This window comes from Aulostomus chinensis, chromosome 8, assembly GCF_037954235.1.
Source record: "Aulostomus chinensis isolate RoL2024-O1b breed Wild chromosome 8, RoL_Achi_v1.0, whole genome shotgun sequence".
Lineage (NCBI taxonomy): Eukaryota > Metazoa > Chordata > Actinopteri > Syngnathiformes > Aulostomidae > Aulostomus > Aulostomus chinensis.
In genome coordinates this window covers 27,553,504-27,573,915 of record NC_141327.1, presented here as the reverse complement: position 1 = coordinate 27,573,915, position 20,412 = coordinate 27,553,504, and the positions used below count along the sequence as shown (strand labels likewise).

At 48.2% G+C, this 20,412-nt stretch overlaps 2 protein-coding genes and 1 long non-coding RNA gene across 3 annotated transcripts in view; 2 read left to right on the top strand and 1 right to left on the bottom strand.

The window, feature by feature from the left end:
• Positions 1-7,449, top strand: part of LOC147257899 (uncharacterized) — a 58,723-nt gene extending 51,274 nt beyond the window's left edge. The window contains exon 3 of the long non-coding RNA XR_015117644.1: positions 5,477-7,449. This is a non-coding gene — a long non-coding RNA (uncharacterized LOC147257899). The remainder of the gene's footprint in view (positions 1-5,476) is intronic.
• map1lc3c (microtubule-associated protein 1 light chain 3 gamma) lies at positions 6,687-10,813 on the bottom strand. Its single transcript, XM_086212126.1, has 4 exons — positions 10,659-10,813; positions 10,522-10,577; positions 10,283-10,389; positions 6,687-7,002 (listed from the first exon to the last, which is right to left on the bottom strand). The coding sequence occupies exons 1-4, from the start codon at positions 10,717-10,719 to the stop codon at positions 6,840-6,842; spliced, it is 387 nt and encodes a 128-aa protein (XP_086068252.1). The 5' UTR covers positions 10,720-10,813; the 3' UTR covers positions 6,687-6,839.
• Positions 10,814-12,901: 2,088 nt separating this feature from the next.
• strn (striatin, calmodulin binding protein) overlaps positions 12,902-20,412 on the top strand; it is a 35,002-nt gene continuing 27,491 nt past the window's right edge. The window contains exon 1 of the mRNA XM_086212125.1: positions 12,902-13,302. Coding sequence (XP_086068251.1) covers positions 13,084-13,302 — 219 coding nt within the window. The 5' untranslated portion in view covers positions 12,902-13,083. The remainder of the gene's footprint in view (positions 13,303-20,412) is intronic.

The following is a 20,412-nucleotide window of genomic DNA, read 5'->3' as shown; positions in this document are numbered from 1 at the left end:
TGTCTGTACAACTGAACAACTTTTCAGTTTTAATCCGTACACTTTAACCAGAAATACCTGCATTTTCTACCCCTCACACTTTAAACACCGGCTTGTTGGTTTTCATGCACGGCCAAAGAAAATAATGTAAAATATGAAATAAGACCAAGGAGCCATGGCGATGTGCTTGATGTCGGTGAACGGACACTTTTGGACAGTCCTCTTGTTGTTAGCTTTTCGTTGAATATACGTGGCTGGCTCTTCCTGCGCTCTGTGGCCACAAAGAAGTGATGCAGCGTCAAAAAACAAAAAAAACATTCTGTGACGGAAATGATATAATTATTGGTGGACGTGTTGAATTCAATAGTACATATTTGGTGTGTTTCTCCCAGATGTTTTCATCCCTCCCGTCAAACACGCGTATAAAAGCACAGATGTTTGTGATTAAACTCGCTCATCATCTTGGGTCCTCATCAATCACAGAGAAGGACGCGGCAAAGATGTCCGCGGCACCGCCTAACTACACAACACACGATGGGACAAACAGAGGACGAGTCCCGCAGTGATGACATCACCCAGGTTACATCACCGAGCATCAGGCAGGTGTTTCGGGGGGGGTCTCTTGAGAGCAGACATCAGCGAGGTGATGACACTTCACTCAGTCATTCTGCTCCACGTTGTTTTATTGATATGCTTCACTTCCTCTTTTGATATCTACAGTTATGAGTTGTTTATCTCAGATTTTAAATCCTCCCAGGCAGAAAGACCGGCTTAGCTGCTCGGTTCTGGTTCAGACACTTGTTGGCTCTGATCTTTAGTCTCTCCCTTCATCACTACAGCGCCCGGTTCCCTCATTTCTGAAGCAAACACGGCCACAGTGGAGGGCGTGGGGGTGGGGTGGGGGGGGGGGGGGGTGGGAGACTTCAAAGCTCAGCGTGACATCGCCAACGAATACATCAAACAGAAAGTCCTTCAGATGCTGCCTCTTTAAGAGAAATAAACACGATGTCACAACAGCCGAGTGGCGTGATGCGTTCATGTGGCGTGCAGATATGTGTTTGCTGTACAGCAGGAGAGCAGCAATTCCTGTTTAGCTCTGGTGCATCTGTGATGCGACAACATTCCTCTGAGAAGAGAATTAACACTCACATCATGAAAGCCTTCCCAGAAAAACATCAAACCCATTGAAGACCGGGCGTAGTTAATGACAACTGGGGGGAAAAAATGTGTAGGAAATTTCAAGAGTCAAACATCAACACCATCGCTGTGCGTTCATTGGGGGGCGCTATGGAGGGAACACGCCATGCCTTCATTTAATTGTAGTACTAAAACCAAACAACGACCAGTTCAGCTACGTGTGGACAGACTGGGAGTACTGGTCTCAGTGTAGATTGAGGTCAGGGTGGTTTAACTGGCATGGCTTAGGTCAGTGGAGGTTCTCACACAGATAGAGACTCCAGCGAGTGTGAGGCAAGTTATGAGGAAGCCAAATTACATGGAGATCAACAGGAACAAAACAAAATAAAGGAGTGTTTGTGTTGCCGTAGCGATCTCAGCGCTGCGGGAAGACGGCGTGTGTGAATGAGCCAACGGGGTGGGAGTCACGGAGGTCAAGATTGCATCACCGCAGCTCATCGGCTGGTCAGCTCTCGGACATGTAAACAGGAAACAGAGCGAGAGACGGGAAAAAGAGGACAATCAGGTCTTGGTCGGCGTTCCCCTCCCCGCTGACCACAGGAACAATACAAGAGAAACATTTGTGTTGGCTGCGAGGTGAACGAGGCAGATTCAAACGGAGGGACCAACACGTTCCGTGTTCTGCTGACAGCGCCCTCTAGTGGTGTAGTTATCAGAGAGGAAGATGGTCAAGGTTCATTTCCTGTTGCCAACTTTTAGTCTTGCAACTAAGTGGCCACAGATGGGGTTTGTTCCTCTGATAAGCTGCTGTCACACCGGCTCGTCTTTGCTGTCCACCCTTTCTAGGGTTCAAACACGAATGTACCTGGTAAACTGACAGGCGTTCATGTGGGACACCCTTTGCTGAGACGCGCTGATTCGATTTCTATGTGTCGTTGCTGTAAAACCGACGTTTCACTCCGGCAACTGAGCTGCAAAACTGCTGGGGACGTTGACAACCAAAGACCCGTCTTCCCAGGCCGGGACAGAAAAGGACCGAGTAGTTCTCTGCAACGCACCCAGGGAAAACAAACGAAGTGGCGTGCTGTTGCTAACGAGGTAGCTCGTGAACGACTCCTAGCTCCGTGTCGTGAAAAGCTGAAGGCGAACCACTTGGCGGATGTCAGTAGTCACGCCACCGACCGTCGTCTCTTCAGGACCATGCCCAGACGCTGCTGGGCCACATTATGAGTTTGTCTGGAAGAAATTCACAGAACTTGAAATTTATTATTCTGAATTCGTTCCCCGGTGGGTTGGCGATCTTAGCACCCATCCACTGCGCTCACCAGTAGATCCTTAACTGGAGTATTTCGTTCACGGAGATCCCGGACGTGTGAGGCAAGTGTTCCCCTCATGTTTTGGGTGGTGGTAGGAACATCCGGTGGGACGAGAGGATGATTGACGGTCTGAGGTCGAGGTTGCTGTGACAACCCTTTACGCCTCGTAGATTTGAAAAGACGCCGTCGATTGTTCTGCTTCGTTTCAAACTTGGCTCATTTCGGGAGCCATTTTACGAATTTTAAACAGTAAATTTCTATTCACCGTTGACATGTTGCTCCCTCTGCTCATCACGGTGAGCTCCATTCTTCAGTCTGCAGGAAGTCGTCTACATCTGACTTTGGTTCTGCAGGCCCACCTGTGTTTTCCTCCGGGAACTCGGCCTCTCAGACAGAGAGGACGGTGGGACAGTCGTGGAGCCACAGTGCCCCCTGCTGGAGCAGCAAAGAGCTGCCACCAGCTGGGGAAACTGATTTTCCCTGGGGGAAAACCAGCACTTTTAATAGTTCTGATGGCGTTTGTCAAATTTCTTTAAAAAAAAAAACAACAACTTTCCGCTGAAGTGACATTCAGTTATGAGATGGTGAATGAATTTTAAAGAATAATCTCTATCCAAGAACCAATGTGAGAAATGCTGGTCAGAAATCTGCAACAACACTGATTGCTTTTTAAACAAGTGCACGAAACCGTAAACTGACGGCCCGGCAAATTTTACCGCCATGCCTCTAAAAGTCGTCATCTTCCTGTATTAAATTCCACCTTTGTGAGCACCGTTTTGTTTGAAATGCAAAACTACCAGGTGAGAGAAAGTGACTCCATCCTCATTGATATTTAGCCAACATTCCAGCCGTACTTGATGAGCCGTTTACGGGCATAAAATGTCCCATTTAACCTGTGCGCTCATTAAAAGTTGATGTGTTCCCACTGCAGTGCTGCAGGAACGAGGTTTAAATATTCATGACCCCTCAGAGACACACTCACCCCTTCAACACCCAGATTCTACTTTGGCGTCAGTTTTCTCCTCCCTGCTTTTTGTTAGCTTTGTTTGCGGCGGTACTGTCCCCATCTGTCCGTCTGGGTCACAGAGAAGGTCGGGGAATTGGCTTCAGAACTTAAGTGTCCGACTTTGTCCACCTTGGGTTTTGTGCCCTCTGACATTGTTACTGATGGTCTTCATTCCTCCCTGAGGATGTCACATGACGGGGCTTTAAAGGGGAGGTTTGCAAAATTCCGGACCAGTTTTAGCAGGTTCGTCACCACACTGTAAACACCACTTTGCACCTCACCTTTTACCGTCATGGTGCAAACCTTTCATCCATCCTCTGCGTAGCAGTGAGCCAGCGTGCCGGCAGGACGCTGGGCTCTGCGTCGAACGGGTTAGAAGGTAACTGGAGGGTTTCAAGGCAAACAGGCTGGTGGTTCTGGAGGCTTCAGCGACTTTGACAAAGAAAGCAAAAGAATGAAAGTCTCTAATGTACACGTTTATAGTCCCGATTTCCTCCCTCTGAGCTCCAGAGGCCCCGTTAATAAATGAGGAAGACAAAACCCATTTCCCAAACGAGAGCGAGTAAGAGTTCATCCAGACGGGCGTAATGAGTCTGAAGTCGGGTCCATTACAGCCGCACAACAACAGGCTTCATTAACCGCTGCGATTGGCTTTCCAGAGGCCGACGCCGGCTGATTGCTGCAGGACATTAAGGGGAGCCTCGGACGCCATTAAACTAACTTTCTCTCCCAATACAACTCAGCCTCCATCTTAAAGTTACTTTTCTGCCCTCCACCCCCGTCTCTTTTTCCTACATTCAGCAATGCCAGGTTGCCCCTCGAAAATGTGCTGGTCTTTGCTCCGCCCCCTCTGCCACCCGGGGTTACTACCACCTACATGTCTCCTCTGTCACAGGAGGAGCCATCAGCTCCATGTTCTTCCTGATGGCGAGGAGTGTAGGAGTAACACATGGCGAGCTCATGCTATCATGTTCCGTTTACGCCAGACCGCCATTCCCCTGAACAGGCGCCTCTACCGTTCAGAGGAGGTGCAAGCGCAGCAACCAGGACACAAACCTCTCATCGGCGCCATTTCCAAACCTCGTTTTTCATATCGTCAAACACTGAAATGGGACCATTTCACAGAGTAAACCGGCAAAAAGCTGATTGATTCATTTCCCGCCGCAAGTGGATGAGTCGAAAAGAAGGTTAATTTCAGGTGGTCACGCATTCCCGTACACAGGAACTGTAACAGCATCACGCTGCTACCACCCAAACGTAATGGGTTTCTGTGACACGTCGCTTTTGTAACGAAAGCCAGATCTCAGCGGGGTTCTCGGGCTCTTCAGTCACTGGAAACTGAGCTTTAGTGTGCCGACTGTTGGCTCACGTGACTGAGCCTCCGGAAGGCTAACGGCATGCTAGCCTCATCCAAACTAGCGACAGGAAAGAAGATAAATCACGTGAACCGAAATGTCACCGAAGTCACAGTCGCCAGCGCTGGTGAGCACGACCTTAACGAACCATGAGCACGATTTATTTGGTTGACTTTAACACTCTGGAAGCTTCTCAAGAGAAACTGAGTCCCGCTCGAAGGCCCGCCTTTTAAACCCTGATTTTCACCGAGCACAGTGACGACTGAACCTTCACGTGTCAGACCGGACGTCATCATTCAACATGGCGGAGTTCAGACAAGATGACTAGAAGAAAAACACCGGCGGGACTTTAATGTCTGAAGTTAAATATGTGGAGGATTTGGTTTGTGGGCGGGAGGACACGTTAAGTGTGAAATGACAAATGGCGTTAAGAGGTATTTTTGCGTCTGGAGACATTAGTTACCCGTTTAAAGACTCAGCTGAGTGACCACAGTGAGTGCAGTCAGAATCAAAACGGCAGTTTTAAAATTTTTTTTAATAAATAAATGCACTTGGAGGGTAAAAACGCTGCAGAAGTGAATGTGAGAGATGGATGAGTCTCTGCATGCCGGTCGTTTCCCCGCCAGCGAGGCTGCTGGGGGAAATTCAGTGGACGTAATCAGTTTTTGTTAATTCCATTACAGTTAATGGAGCGTAAACTCATCAAAACTGTCTCTGCTGCTGAGGAACCAGAGAGATCACGTCAGCGCCGACCCAATGAAATCCAGCAGACTTTTTCCACCGGAGACACCAGTGACTGGAGAGCAGAGCCACGGCGCCCCCTGGTGGAGGGTTCATATCCAGCAGTGATCCGTGTGTGTATGAAAGAGGATCTACAAAGAATGAATCTCTTTTGTTTGATGAGGACGGACCACTGAGGGACACAACTGGACTGTAAGGTGGACATGACCAAAATTTAAGACCAAAAACCAAAATGTGGCCGATGGAATGACCTTTGACCCCCCAAAATCGTTTCATTTCACCCTCCAGTCCCACTGGGAAATTTCAAGAGAAGCCAGTCGGGTGTGTTTGCAGAGACTGGCAGCTGCCGCCTCGGCTGACTGGCAGGACGTCGCGTCCGTCTGCGTCAGTCTACGTCGATCTTTGTAGAAAACGTCACTTTTCTCTGGGGTTAAGATGGCGTGAAGTTCTGGAGTTTTGTAACCCTCTGATCGGAATGAGCCGATTGCCTGATGGGGAGACACCCAGGTTCACCAGCGCCATCGCAGCGACTGCAGAATAAATGTTGGTAATATCTGACTGACACCAACGGGATTCAGCTCAGGAGCTGCTGCATGCTTTCATAAATTTAATTGAAAAGAAACATGATTTGAAGTGGATTTTTTCTTTTACAAGAGCATTTTTTGAATCCCAGTCATTACAGTTTAAATTTTTCAATTTTATTCGTCTTTGTTCCATTTGGAGGACCACCTCAAACCTTGTTGGCTCCCAATTGGGTGGGCCTGGGTTCCTAGATTCATGGCTAGTTTGTCTTTTGTAATTTACAACTGCGTTTCGTGACACGCAAAAGTTTTGTGTTTGTTTTTTTTTTAAAAGGGGTGAAACATTAATCCAAGAGCTGCAGTCTGCCGCCATCTAGTGGACAGAGACGAAACACGCAGCAGCTCAAAGATGCTTGTTGACTGAGTTTAGGAGTCGAGAGACAGGTTGGTTAACGGTTCTCATCTCCCCACCTCAAGTCTGGAGGCCATCTTTATACAATCCAAACTACGACCTCTGAAACCACCATAAATATGGAACTCCTACATAAACGGAAATAATCCCCATGAGGGATTTATTCCAGGTGGACTGGGGAAATGGGGTTTGGGTTAGAAGTCAGAACAGTCGCAACAGATTCATTTATACATAAGATTTATTGATCCACAGTTTCATTAAAAAGCCTTTGTACACAAACGAGTACAAGTTTTTACAAAATATGCGATTTTTTTTTCCTATTTACAATTGAGGCCTTTGTCACGTAATAAAATCCCGAGTAGAGCGCCGGCGTCAGTGTCCGAACATCTCCTGCGAGGCGTAGGTCATGTAGAGGAAGCCGTCCTCGTCCTGGTGGTCCTTGTAGACCTGAGCCATGGTGAGAGACATGCTGGCCAGCCCGCTGTTGTTGACCAGCAGGTAGAACGCCTGCGAGGGCAGCAGAGCCATGCGGTTCCTGAGAGACGCCAGACAAAAGAACAAGTCAGGCGCTCTGAATGGGACGTCGCGTTAGCAGATTTGTGGAGACGCCATTGTCCTCTAACGAGAAGCAGCATCCGACGTCTTAACCTGGAGTTACAAGTCACACCAGCAGCCACATTCCAGACGATTGTCCACTACGGCGTTTAACGGTCAAACACGTCGACGTGCTGACTCAGGCTGAATTCCTTACGTGCCACAACTGTTTCCTGGACATTCTGTCACATGACCTTCACTGTCCAGGGGGGTCTGAAGTCTCTACGACGCCGTCCGAGCCAAAACGCGTCCCTGGACCACGACGTTCCACTTTACTGCGATATTCTTAGAAGTTTTAGGACTTGTGCATTTATGCTGAAAGACTGGATTCAGTACATTTCGAATGCGGTGTACAAACGTGCTCAACACATCTCTGAGGGGCCCGAGTTTGTTTCTACAACGTCTAGAAATTAAAAAAAAAATTCACGACAGCTCCGTTCTGTTGTCACCTTCTCCTCTGCTTGTTTCCTCAAGCCCGTCGGTGCCGCAGCCGTTCAGCAGAGGCCCGGAGCAAAGACGCCGAGAACAAAACAGTTACGCCGGAGAACAAATGGCTGCCAAAAGCAGAACTTTCAAGTAACAAATGAACCTGCAAGAATGTTGCCCCAAACCCCGAGAGCGTCATTTTGAGACCAGCAGCTCGTGACACGTTTGAGACGCCGTCACGATCTTTAGTTTTGCTGCGTCGCTAAAATCGTGTGACCCAAGGCCTCTCTGACCTCGTCACACTCTGAACGCCGGGATCGGTTTGGGGGTGCGAGACTGGAACGACAGAACAGACAGAAGGGGGGGGGGGGGAGAACCAGCCAGCGGAGTCCAAACATCAGCACGGGTTCTACAGTTCTAGTACAGAGAGCCAGCCACTCATGAGGCGTCTCCAAAAGCTTTTGACAAATATTGGAGGCAGAACCTTTCAAGGACCTGGTCATGAACCGGTTAAACCAGACCACTTTATACTGAAGTATTCCCGTCAGCCAGTGTCGGCTCGTCAGGTCTTGGTACGCAACCATCCAGAGCTTCAAAGAAAGACCCAAGCAATCGAAAAAGACGCTCGCGTGTCTTCGGACCACGGCTGCAGCGAGACGTGTGACGGCAGAGGTCCTCTCACCGCTCACTGGCAGAAGAGATCAGGCCTGAGAACCAAAACTGGTCACACCGATCCATCAGCTCCTCCGTGTGAACGCACACTCCGGTCACACGGCAGCGCGCGAGCATCCTCAGGGATCTAGAAGCTCTCTCCTACTGTGCAGGGGCATGAGTGAAATTCTACTTCGAACAGTTGAACGCGGCGGCGGCGGCCTGCCTCCTAGCATGAGCCATGTTCCCCGTGTTAACCTCCTCTCACGGGGAGAGAGAGAGTGGTGGCGGTGGTTGAGGCTCCACGCGGCTTCCTCTGGCCTGACACGTTGGCCCGCTGTGAGCTTGAGACTCTCGGAACTCCGGGGAGAACGTCCTCGCCGCTCATGCTGGGAGCGGCCCGTTCTGGTCCCCGGCTGGGAAATCTGGCGCATCCCAGTTTCCAATCACAAATTGATGTTCCGCTGCTGGGCGCCACAAGGGTCATCTGACAAAAATAAATCCCCTGAAGAAGAAACGGCGCACTGGCGCTCAGATTTGACTGCAAAGTGAGTTTTGATGTACAAAAACATTAAAAAGTGACTGCTTTTAAAAAATGTACACATGAATCAGGGGAAAAAAACCCTCTGGATTTCTCTCTTTGTGCAAACTCAAGATATTCAACAGTAACATTAGAAACGTGCCGAGTCATGAAGTAGAGACCGCCTTTCACGAGTCAGAGTGATGCAGCAGTTCAGGCTGAGCTGAGAAAACTGCTGAGTCATCATGAACGGGATGGGGGGGGGGGGTCCGTTTTTTTGCTCAAAGCCAGGAAAAACAAACCCATCCAGCCTCTTCACTTGACAGTCTGCCTGTAACATTTCTAGGTGGTGATGCTTCACCCTGCCACTCCACCCAAACCCACTACTTTCAGGGTGATCGTGGAGTTTAAAGACCTCTGGGCCTTCTGATGTCCTCATGAGTCGTGGAGTGTCTTCAGGAGGCGTTCACGGCTCCAGCAAACCCTCGTCCCCCCCCCCCCCCCGACAGCTTCAAAACTTCAGTATTTCACCTCAAAGTCCAAAAAACAGAAACCCACCAAGGACCAGAGACCATCCAGGGTCCCCGGATGTACACCCTAGTCGCTCAAACAGGCGTTGACATTAATAATGTGATGTCATACACACACTTTGCCAAAATGTACACATTCTATACTGATTTAGTATTTTACCCTGGAGTTTGTCTTGTGTTTTAGCATGATATCGATCTAGCTACTTGCTAGCTAGCTAGCTAGCTATCTGCGCGCATTTGTAGTTTTACGTGTGCATCTAAACCTCTCCTTCCTCCGCTCCTGAACCGCTCTTTGTTTTCGATCTTCTACAAAATTTTCACGTCAAACGGAAGTCGGGGAGACATTCGCTGACGCGCTCAACTCACCGCGGAACATCGACGCGGGTGTGTCAAGGTCTAAACTGGTTGTCCACGATGGAAGCTAGAAAAAGTCCTCCAGGGCCACGCTGCGTCACGTGACCCCCGAGGACAAGGCATAAAAAAAAAACGCAAAAAAATAAAATAAGAGCAGTTTTTAAAATTGGGTGCAAAGTTTGTCCACAGGATGAGGCGACAGTTAAGATCGTTTTCATGAGCCGGCAGGGATTTCGGTGTAAGAAAAAAAAAAAAAGTCCTCTAGAAAATAATTTGTTGACGCGTATTTTTACATCTCAACGTGACGTAATCAGACGCGACATGAACGCCAATCATCTTTGATGGACGTGAGCGATGAATCCAAGTTTTACTGAAGCCACAACGTGCAGAGATGTAGCCAAACCTGCAGCGTCGCATGGGGTTAATCTGGTAAAGCGATTCCCCTTCAAAGAGATCAGCGTAAACTACGAGGACGGAGTAGGAATCTGATCATTGACCGGCGGATCCACTTGATTTAACTGTGACGTCGTTATCAAGTCACGTGTTCTTCACTCTACACTTGACAACACGGGACTTTACCGCCATGCAGATCTGAAAACTTCTCACAAATATTAAATTAAATGTAACATCAGGAAGACGAAACAACAACAACAACAACGGATCACATGACCTTTGAGTTTACATGTTATGTTGTTTTTTTAAATGCCTCCATTAACCTGCGTTTGTCAAAGGTTCGGTACCTGATGATGGTGACGAATTGCGTCATGGTGAGCTCGTGCGGTACCAGAAACTTGGTTTTATCGAGTGGAGGAAGAAACTTTTCCCGCTCGTAGCGCTCGATGATCACCTGCCGGGGGGACAGGTGAGGTTACACACACGCGCACACACACACACACACACACACACACACACACACACACACACACACACACTTGTTCTGACTCCCTTCAAGAAGCCATCTCGTCCTCCTCCAACTCACCGGGATCTTGTTGGGGAACTTGGACCGGATTCCTGCCACCTCCTGTTTTCTTGTGGCTGCACAGAAACGAGAAAGGCGGATTAAAATGGGTCCGGTTTCCCGACGTGTTTGCTGCTGTTGTTGTTTGCGTCGTTTACCGAAGCTTTTCCGCTGTTTGAAGGGTTTGTTCTGGAGCGGGTTTTTATCAAACGGAGGCATGCTATGTTATGAGAGAGAGAGAGTGTGTGAGAGATGCTCGGACATGCGCTCGCAGAAGGGCAGGGGTTAAATAGCGAGGGGAGGCGGCTGTGGCCCATCAGCTGATTAGCACATGGCCGCAGTCACAGCGCAATCATCTGCGGATTAATCAGCGCGCGAGGACCCGCAAACACCACCTGAGCAGGGGCCGGTGGACTCATCTGAACCCCGCAGGACGAAGAGGAGGAGGAGGAGGATGAAGAGGAAGATGCGGAGGCAGATGAAGCTTCTGTTTTGAAAATGGTTTCTTGACCAAATGGCGGCCCCTGCTGGCCAACGCCAGGGAGTCCCGAATATGAGCGCGTCAAAGCAATCAAGGCCCGCTGTCATGACCTTAACGCGAGTAGGGGAGAGCGGGGTCAGTCAAACCATGGTGTACAAGTACAGGACCATCATATTTACCACCAGTGTTTAAGTTAGCAAGTATAACAAGCAGGGTCATGAATATTGAACATAGTGTACTTTTACCTTAAACTCAATAGTAATACTTTTACAGAAGTAGAGTTTTGAATGAAAATTACTGGTGTACTATCTTATTAGCGTACTTCTACTGTAAGTAAAGTACTGTGTTCTTCAACACAAACAAGAACGACTGACGGCAGGAAACCAGCTGGAAAACTGTTTTTGTTGTTGATTCGGTTAAATTGATTGACATCGTTAAATAAATGACACACACACACACACACACACAAAAACCAACAACCATAAATGGAATCGATGACATGTGATCCATGTCTGGCGCGCTCGCCTCTGACTGGGTGATTGGCGTGCTCAGCGTCATGAGGTGAGGGCAGGCGGGGTGGAGGGAGGGACTGAGGTGCGTTCATGTCACCGCACAGGTACGTCAAGGTGCGCGACGACCTAGCAGAAATACCGGTAATGACGTTCTTTGCCTTCAAAATAAGAGCGTTTGTTTTTCATTTACCACCATCCCTTAAAAACTTACCACTGTTAGACTTATAAAACGTCACGATGAATGAAACAGGCTGATAAAATGCAATACAAGGAAAATGTATCTTAAGATTCCACTAGAATGAATCTGCTTCTGATGACGCACTTCCTGTTTTGTTTTCTCGTTTGGTTGTGCAACATGAAATAATCATCACTTTATATTTGGATTAAACGAGTGCATCTCTAATGAATACATTGAACTTTTTCTGACATGTACATTATACCCAATCATCCTTTTTGTTTTGTGTGCGACAAATTTCACACCCAGTGTCTTTGTGATCATCTGGGATTTTTCCTCCCTGCGGACGTTTCTGAAGGCATCAGAGGACACGGAGAAAAACAACAGAAAAACAAAATAATAATCGTACAAAAATAAAGTTCATTGCTCCACCTTCAGTCGTAAACATTAAATATTACAGCTTTTTTATTAATATTGCAATAATTAGTCACTTTTTATTCCTACAACTGTACAATATGGTGACAGCTCACGCTTTTATTTATTAAATATATTTTTCCTTTTGTTGTGCAGTTCATGGTTGGGCAAATCCAAATAATTTCCCTCTCATCTTTGGGATGACGATGATCTATGGTGACCGAGGGTTCAGTTCAAACCAACTCGTCGATCAAGAGTCAAGGGTCTTTGTCATGATAAGGAAATTTTGCAGAAACTCAAGGCCTAAAGAGCGCACGAGTAAATAACACAGTTGAAATCAAACACTTGTGAAAAGTACAAAACACCCTTAAAATAATACGTACTGAGAAAATGTCAATAAAGTGCAGCTTCGTGTGAGTTCCAGTCAATGAAATGTTGTGAGAGTGTGATTGTCAGCATGTATGTGTGTGTGTGTGTGTGTGTGTGTGTGTGTCTGTCTGTCTGTCTTGTGGCTATGAGATGTGTAACTTTGGTTACAATATGAATTTAGGATTTCAGGAGATAATAAGGAAACTTGTTCCCATGCTCTAAATAACCTGTGGGAATCAAGGTGTACCATGTGTGGCCACTTATCAGTTATTTTGAGGGAACAAGTTATATCTTGTGTCTACACTTTAATCAGAATTTACATCTTGCGGACGCAAAATGTATTTCTGCTTGCTGTGGTCAGTGCAGGCCTCGTAGATTGGCATTTTCCCCGCCGGTAATTTTTTTTTTTTTTATTGTGCTGATCCGGTCTGTTTTACTTTGAAAGAGTCATCCGGAAGTCCTGTTCGGGTGTCGGTTCCATGAGCTCGACGGTGCCTCATCATTTGACAGCTGCCTCAGTTGTGCGGCCCAGCGGAGGCTTGTTGATGGATAAGATTTCCTTTCTGGGGATATTTTACCGACGCGGTTGAGAGAAGCAGACCGAACCCCAGCTGCACCGCCCCGGTCCGGCCATGGACGAGCAGGCGGGCCCCGGTGTCCTCTTAAACAGCAATAACTCGTGCTTGCCCGGTGGTGGGAATATTAAAGCTCCGCAGCCTGGCGACGTCGGCGGTGGAGAGGTGGCCAGGGCTCAGTACAGCATCCCGGGGATTTTACACTTTCTCCAGCATGAGTGGGCCCGCTTCGAGGTGGAGAGGGCGCAGTGGGAGGTGGAGCGAGCCGAGCTGCAGGTGAGCAGCCCCCCCGGTCACGGAGGTTCCCATTGACGGGCATTTGTTTTGGTTGCTAGCTAAGCCTCAACGGTCGAGGACGCCGCGCCAAACCAGATTGAGAGACGTCCAAAATGACGTTGTCATCGGTCTACGGTGGATATCCGCGCCAATAAAGTACAAAATACCACTCTGTTTGAATAGGGAAGACAGATTCGATAGTTCGGCATTGATGTTATCCGCTAAATCAAAACCGTTTTAATTTATATATTTTTTTTTTTTTTAGCTTAGAGTCGCTTGGCGTTGCGCGCTGTCGCCTCTTGTTTTTTTTGTTTTTGTTTTTTTTTTGCTCTCAAATATGAGTATGACGCACATTCCGTTTGAGATATAAACACGAGTCGCCATACGGAGTGATTAACATATCAACGCAGATCCGAATTAAAAAACAAAAGGCTCTGAATCCTCTCTCGGGGATGAAATGCAGACGTTGATTCGGAGGACGCAGATATGTCTGATGTGTGAACGGTTGTTTAGCGTGATGGCATCCTGACCGAGCAGGGACCTCCGTCTGCCAATGTGTCGATTTGATCTGTAATTGATCCTGATGATGATGATGTTATTATCAATTTATGTAAACATGAATGGTGCAACGTGGTAATAGATCCGCACTAATGGATCCATTATCGGACACGGAAGAGTAGCCCGGTTTTTGTGTGTGTGCGTGTGTCTCAAGTCTCACCATTGCCAGATTTACTTTGGATATTTTTCCTGGCGTCACCCTCTGTCTCCTTAATCCTGGATTTATAAACCTCAAAAAGAGTGTCAGGGGCATCCAGAGCCACGATACTGACGCCATGGTCCCCCCCCCCCCCCCCAATTGGGGAGCAGCGCGTCAGGCTTGAAGCTGTCCGATAATGGACTCACAGGACGTGTGATGCGTGATCTGGAGTCACGAAATGATTTTATCATGTGTAACTTCATATCAGAGGCCACCTGAGGTGAGCTGACCCCACCGGTGGTCACCTGGTCGTTTAGTCATCCACTCAATTGTAGTTTGTTTTTCAAAATTAAAAAAAAAAAAAACCTTTGCAGTGGAATGATGACATCAGCCAGCAGCTATGAATTATTAGCCAGATTACAGTTAAACCCCAGATGATTCTGTTGATGTGGAGGGACATTTATAGAAGAGCGGGGCGTTGAAGATGGGGATGCTGAACATTTGGAGGAACCGTGAAGCCGACGATGTGAGTTTCACATAAGAATCTTCTCATGTGGGTTGATGACTCATTTGTGGAGCTGCTGAATATAAAAAAAAAAGCCGTCTTCGTTCTGAGGGGGTTGTGTCACGGAATCTTCAGGCTTTAGAAGTTGTCGTCGGTCATTATCTGTGCAGAAGAAAGAGGTTACTGACTGGTCCTCTTGGCCGGCTCGGTCTCTTCCCTCTGACAGGAAATGGGTTCCTGTTCGCTGGGTTCCAAGTGGTTTACCCTCCAGGAACCTGCAGCGTGGTGGGAGCAGGGCTCCCCCTTCATGTTGATGCAGGTTTTGCTCTTGACGGACCTGCAGAGTGCTGCTTCAGGTGGGAGTTCTTGTCTTAGACTGACCTGTTGTACTTCTGGATCTGTTTTGCCACCATCGTAACGTTGCCTGTCCCGCCGCCTTGTGACTGAAACACACAAAACTAAAACCGTGACGTTTTATGACAACGTGGTCAGAATCAAAACATGACCTCTTCCCGTTTTTGTTTTTTTTTTGTTTTTGCGTACCCTTCAGTTCACTTTCTGTCCGTCAGAAGGTGCATCCCTGACCCCTGACCCCTTCGAGAGCCTGAAGTTTCTTCTTTAAAAGACATCCCATCACATCGTCCTAAAAACACAGCGGTGTGCGTTGTCAGAATATAAACGAGTGTTTCCTCCCCGTCGCAGTCGATGATTGGTCTGTTGGAATCCTAAGAGCTGATGGAGATGGCGAGGAGTCCTCGCCGGGGTTTGGCTGCAGGATCACTTGTGTTCATTCGCTCCTTGAGAAAAGCAAGTGTTCTCCGTAGAAGAAGAAAGGAACGGAGCCACTGGTGTTCTGCTGTTGTTTTTAGGTACTTGAAGCATATTTTAGCGGAGCGTTGGCGCTTCGCCCTTCGATTTGTTCGGTGTGCCAGCCTTACTTTAAGGGCTGAACCATTGGGGAAAAAAAACAACCCAAAAACCCCAACGCGTGTCAGCTCACTGGCCTCCAGCAGGGTGTTGCTGACAGAGTCAAGCCATAATTACAGGTTCAGGTGTGCCACTCAGGGACCTGCAACACGTTTCCACGGCCTCTAGAGGCAGATCCTCTGGTCAGAAATACAACAAGACAGGATCAACTGGGAAAATGGCACTGACTTCTGTCCGCACGTTCACATGACCTTCAAGAGCATTAAAATCCACAGTAAAATAAACAATGAATAGGAATGAAGAAGTCATGCATCACAGTTCGTGGAGGGGATCACTCCAGCCCAGATGTTGCTGTGATTGAACAAGAGATTCACAGCAGTTTAGATTTCGTTGAAACCCAAACCTCCCTGAGTCTGCTAGCTAGCTGCCCCCCCCCCCCAAGTTTTCAGGCATCGATGACCGGTTGCGTCTGTTCGTGCTCTTGAGCTTTCAGCTGGGTTACATAAGTCAGCTGAGCGGCGGTGTGATGAAGGTGAATCCATCAAGAGAGTCACTTCCTGTTTGGGAGGAATGGGGGCGAGACGTCTGTGCTGCATTTACCTTTTCAGCAAAGGGGCAGCCAATCGCAGCGCAGCATCTCCTGGCTGGCGTGAAACCACGTCTCTTCGGCACTGTTCGATTTTTAAATGTTCCTTCCCGTTGACCTCCTGCAGCCGTGCGGTGAGGAGGCGGAGTCACTTCCTCTGCAGCGAAGAGGAAACTGGACGCTGGAGCAGGAGAAGGGACAGAAACCTGGTTTTGTTTATTGTCCAGAAACAAAGAAAACCTCTTGTGTCTTCAGTGTGCTGGAGAGGGGAGGAGTTCTAGATGGCGTTCAGGGACGAAATCAGCCAGCGTGTGACGTGTTTAGTTTCCAGTTTCTTATCTGGTTGCTAGCAGTTGTTCCCAGGAGAATAATTCCATTAAAACTTTTTAGAAAACTTGTTCTCCTCAGAGGAACCGTCACCAAACAGCCGCCTCTGGAGGTCTGGTCCTGCGGGGCTGCTGAGGTGAAGACTTGCGTGAGCGCGTTACTCAGATGGAAGGATACTTGCCGCTCGGGTTCCTTCCTCTCCAACCTCGCTATAAATACACTGCTGGGAGGACGACGGCCGCCGCCGCTGACACCGACCACAAACACACTAATGAGTGGAATGTCCCAAGATTGGAGGCTTTTCATCGAGAGAGTCAAGCGTTATTAATGATGCTCTTTTGATTGAGGAGCTCACACTTGCCTGTATCACTGGTCTGCGTTACGTGAGGATGGAAGCGCGTCCAGTTTCCCTTCAACATCGTCTCTGTTAACGACCATGAGAGCCGTGAGGTTCGACCAAAGCATCGACGCTGCATCCAGGCCGTTAAAGCTGAAACCTGCTGTCACGCTCCATAATTCTCTGTAGGGTCGTTATCAGTGACACCCAACAAGCAACACGGCAGTCGCCTGCAGCGACGCTCCGCCACAAACACTGATTACAGCCTCGTTAACGTTTCTCCCATTTTAGCAGAAGTTGGAATTTCCGATGGACTCGAGCGATGTGACAGCTTGTCAACGCACTGAACGACTTCCCCCATGCTGTTGACAGTGAAAGTAGTGATTGCCAGTTCTGATCCTGGATCAGTTACCTACACAATCTGGTGAGGTGAACTTGCCCTCAAAGTGAAACTAGTAGTGCCTCACTAAAGTTCTAGTTTTACAGAGCTGCTTTGAGAGTCTTATTCTGATAAATCCTGGCTAGAAGTCAAGTGATTCTGTTGCTAGTAGCGACGCTAACATCACCCTGGTACTGAATCCTGTATTTGTACTGTGTACTTGTCTCTCTGCTGTTTGTACTAACGGTAAGTGCTGGTCTGTGGCGAGCTGGTCGCTGCTGGTATGTTGCTGTTTCCCAGCACAGCGAAGGAGTTTTTGTGGGTAGTCATTTGATCGACTCGTGCAAGGAATATGATGATAAAAAAAAAGAAGAAGAAGTTCTGGTCGGTGTGATGGTTGAGAGGAGCTGGATCCTTTCCAGTGATGATGTGAGACAACAAGTATGAGTGGGACCGGAAAACTCCAGATGAGTATTTGATAAGCAGGAATTCCCATGACAGTCACAGGGAGCATCGTGGTCCCGACAGTGGGGAGGTTCTGACCTGGTCTTGATAGTACGTGTTCAGGGACGTGGGCAGGCGCCCTCCTGCCCGCGTGTGCACCATCACTGCTGGAGCAGCGAGTAATTCTCCTGCACTTTATCTCGCAGCTCGTTTCCTTCACTAATGAAAGGCAGCGAGACGGACAGATGTGCTCCTCTGCTCCTGGCTCTGCTGATGATTGTGTTGTTGTCGTGTGTGTGTGTGTGTGTGTGTGTATGTATGTGAGGAGGACTGACGCCTAACCGCTTGTGTGTGTGTGTTGACAGTTGGACACATTGCTCACATTCCCTCCGCACCTTGTTTATAACGCCTCTGCAGCTCTCGGCGTCATCCAGGACACATTCCAGATGGCTGTTATGCCAGATACCAGTGAGGAGGACGTCCAGCTGGAGCTGCACTTGTCTTGATTCCTTCATTTGCGCTCTCGGTGCTCTGGGTAGTTAATTCAGCACTTCGGTGTTTGGTGCACTTGAAAGTGAACAAACCGAGTTTCGTGACCCTAGCAATTATCTTTCGCGTGTTCTTCACTGAGAATCTTCCAGAGAATCATCAGCAACTCTGCTGCTCCCGTCTGCCTAAAAGTTAAGTCCAGGTGTGACGTGCAGGTGTGGAATGAAACGAAAGCTGCACTGACAGCATGGCAGCAGGCGCAGGAATGAGTCCTACATCCTCTAGATAAGTTAGCAGTGTTGCTCCCTCCTCGCCCAGTCAGTGGGCTTTCGTTGTGGTGACTTTGAAGTCATGCGTCCGTGGCGCTGCTCTTTCATAGGCTAATGTTAGCTTTGGTCTGCTAACCGTTGAGTTTATGATTCCGAAATCGTCAGCAGTCCTCATTAGAGAAGATGAACAAAACCTGCCGGTCTCATGGACTTGTGGTCAGCACAGAGCTCATTTCCTGAAATAATCCCAAATCCAAGTCCCTGTCCACCATTGTGCTTTTGTCCCGATAAGGAATGGCATGCACACCTGCTTGTTGTTCCGACCAGCAAAGGTGAATGCCGCCCAGAGCCACGCCTCGGCGCTGTAACCGGGCTTTGTTTGACCAGGCAGCAAGCCAAGACTTCCCCTGACACGAGCCCAGTCCCACCACAGCCTGACATGAGCCAGCACAGCAGACAACCAGCGCTGGTCCAGGACTAGAACAGTTCAAGAACCTGACCGGGACCAGATACCGCTGCAGATATTTGATACCAGAATTCAAACATATCGGAGGACGGGACGAAGCTTGACTCTGGAATTTGATGTGGGAATTTTCTCTGACTAATGATGTGAAGACGCGCTGCTGCTCCAGTAAGCTTCTCTCCACCACAGTGACCAAAGTAGGCTTCCGTCATTAGAACACACAGTTAGGGAGGAACTGGTTCTGATCAGAAGTGGATTGTGACACCAATTATCAGGATCAGAATTTAACATTTTGACATACAGTTTTTAACCCATAATGCACCTTGTTGTGATTGGAGTGGGACATGTCAGTGGGTTGCATTGCGATTTTTATTCATTTTTGCCGCCTTAATGATGGAAAACTTAAAAATCAAGACCAAGATTCGACTCGACTCTCGTACTGCAGCACTTTAAGATGACCTTTGACCTCCACCATGTGGAGAGCTGGAGTTGGAGGCTGAAGACTCTCAGTTAGTGGGAGGCTGAGAATTACCAGGAAGTGTTGAGACGCGCGCGCGCACACACACACACACACACACACACACACACACACACACACACACACACACACACACACACAGTTTATCAGGATGAAGCGTAGGTGGTATCTGAGAGTGCAGAAAAACATACACAGTGAATTCCTCCAGTCTGATACAGTAAGTGAAATCAAATTAAGTGTGTGTGTGTGTGTGTGTTACATTCAGCGAGGAGGAATCCCAGCATGCCTCCGTCTCTCTGTGCAATGTTTTTGCTGAAATGAAATCCAAGTAATGAGGATGCTTATTAGAGGAGATAATGATGGTAATAATATAGATCATAACAGTCGCTCTCTCTCGCTCTCTCTCTCTCTCTCTCTCTCTCACACACACTCATGCACACACACGACCTCGGCACATCAGTAACATGCATTAAACGGCTGAGTTGTTGACATCGTCTCCGGCTCCAGCTGCTCCAGTGTCCATTCCGAGCTGAATATCACTGGATTTTTTGGAAAAATGAGACATTTGAAGATTCAAAGAAAGCATTATTTTGTCAGCACTGGGACACCAACATAGCCAAAATAGCCAGTTTCTTCCATTTCCTGCCCACAAATATCAGTCTTCTCTGTTTCTGCTGGAGTTTTTCGTGGCTTGGAGCTGATGTTTCTCTCTCCGGTCGTCTGGTTTAAGTCCAAGTTGAAGCCAAGTGTCTGGTGGAGGCCTGGGATGCTGGAGTGGAATATTAGCCTGTCTCGTGTCACTTGGGTTCTTGGCTGAATGACAGAAATAAGGTCTGTGGTTATTACGATCTGAAGATGCTTCGAATTTGGTTCCATGACATAAAAGCTGTCAGAAAAAACCACAGCTGTGAATTATTGAGTCTTTATGTGCCTGAATGACATGGGTTGCTAACAGGTGTCTGGAGGAGACTGCAGAGGTTGCTGAGGTCATTAAACGCCATCATCGGAAGAAACGTGGAGCTCAGTTGTGGTGACACTGGAGTCATGCATCCGTGGTGTTTGCTCCTACGTGGGCTAACGTTAGCTTTGTACTGCTAACCATTGCATTCGCGCTTCAGAAATCATCCAAGTGGCGCTCGTGACTGAAGGTGATCCTGCTGAGCAAAACCCTGGAAGCTAGCAGCCCAGACAGCAGACGTTCTGTCTCTG

Bases quoted from the DNA above. Each gene is read 5' to 3' on its own strand.
- map1lc3c (XM_086212126.1), bottom strand. From the start codon at position 10,719: ATGCCTCCGTTTGATAAAAACCCGCTCCAGAACAAACCCTTCAAACAG. The intron at 10,578-10,658 runs GTAAACGACGCA...GTTTCTGTGCAG, and splicing joins CAAACAGCGGAAAAGCTTCG to CCACAAGAAAACAGGAGGTG. The intron at 10,390-10,521 runs GTGAGTTGGAGG...TCCCCCCGGCAG, and splicing joins AGTTCCCCAACAAGATCCCG to GTGATCATCGAGCGCTACGA.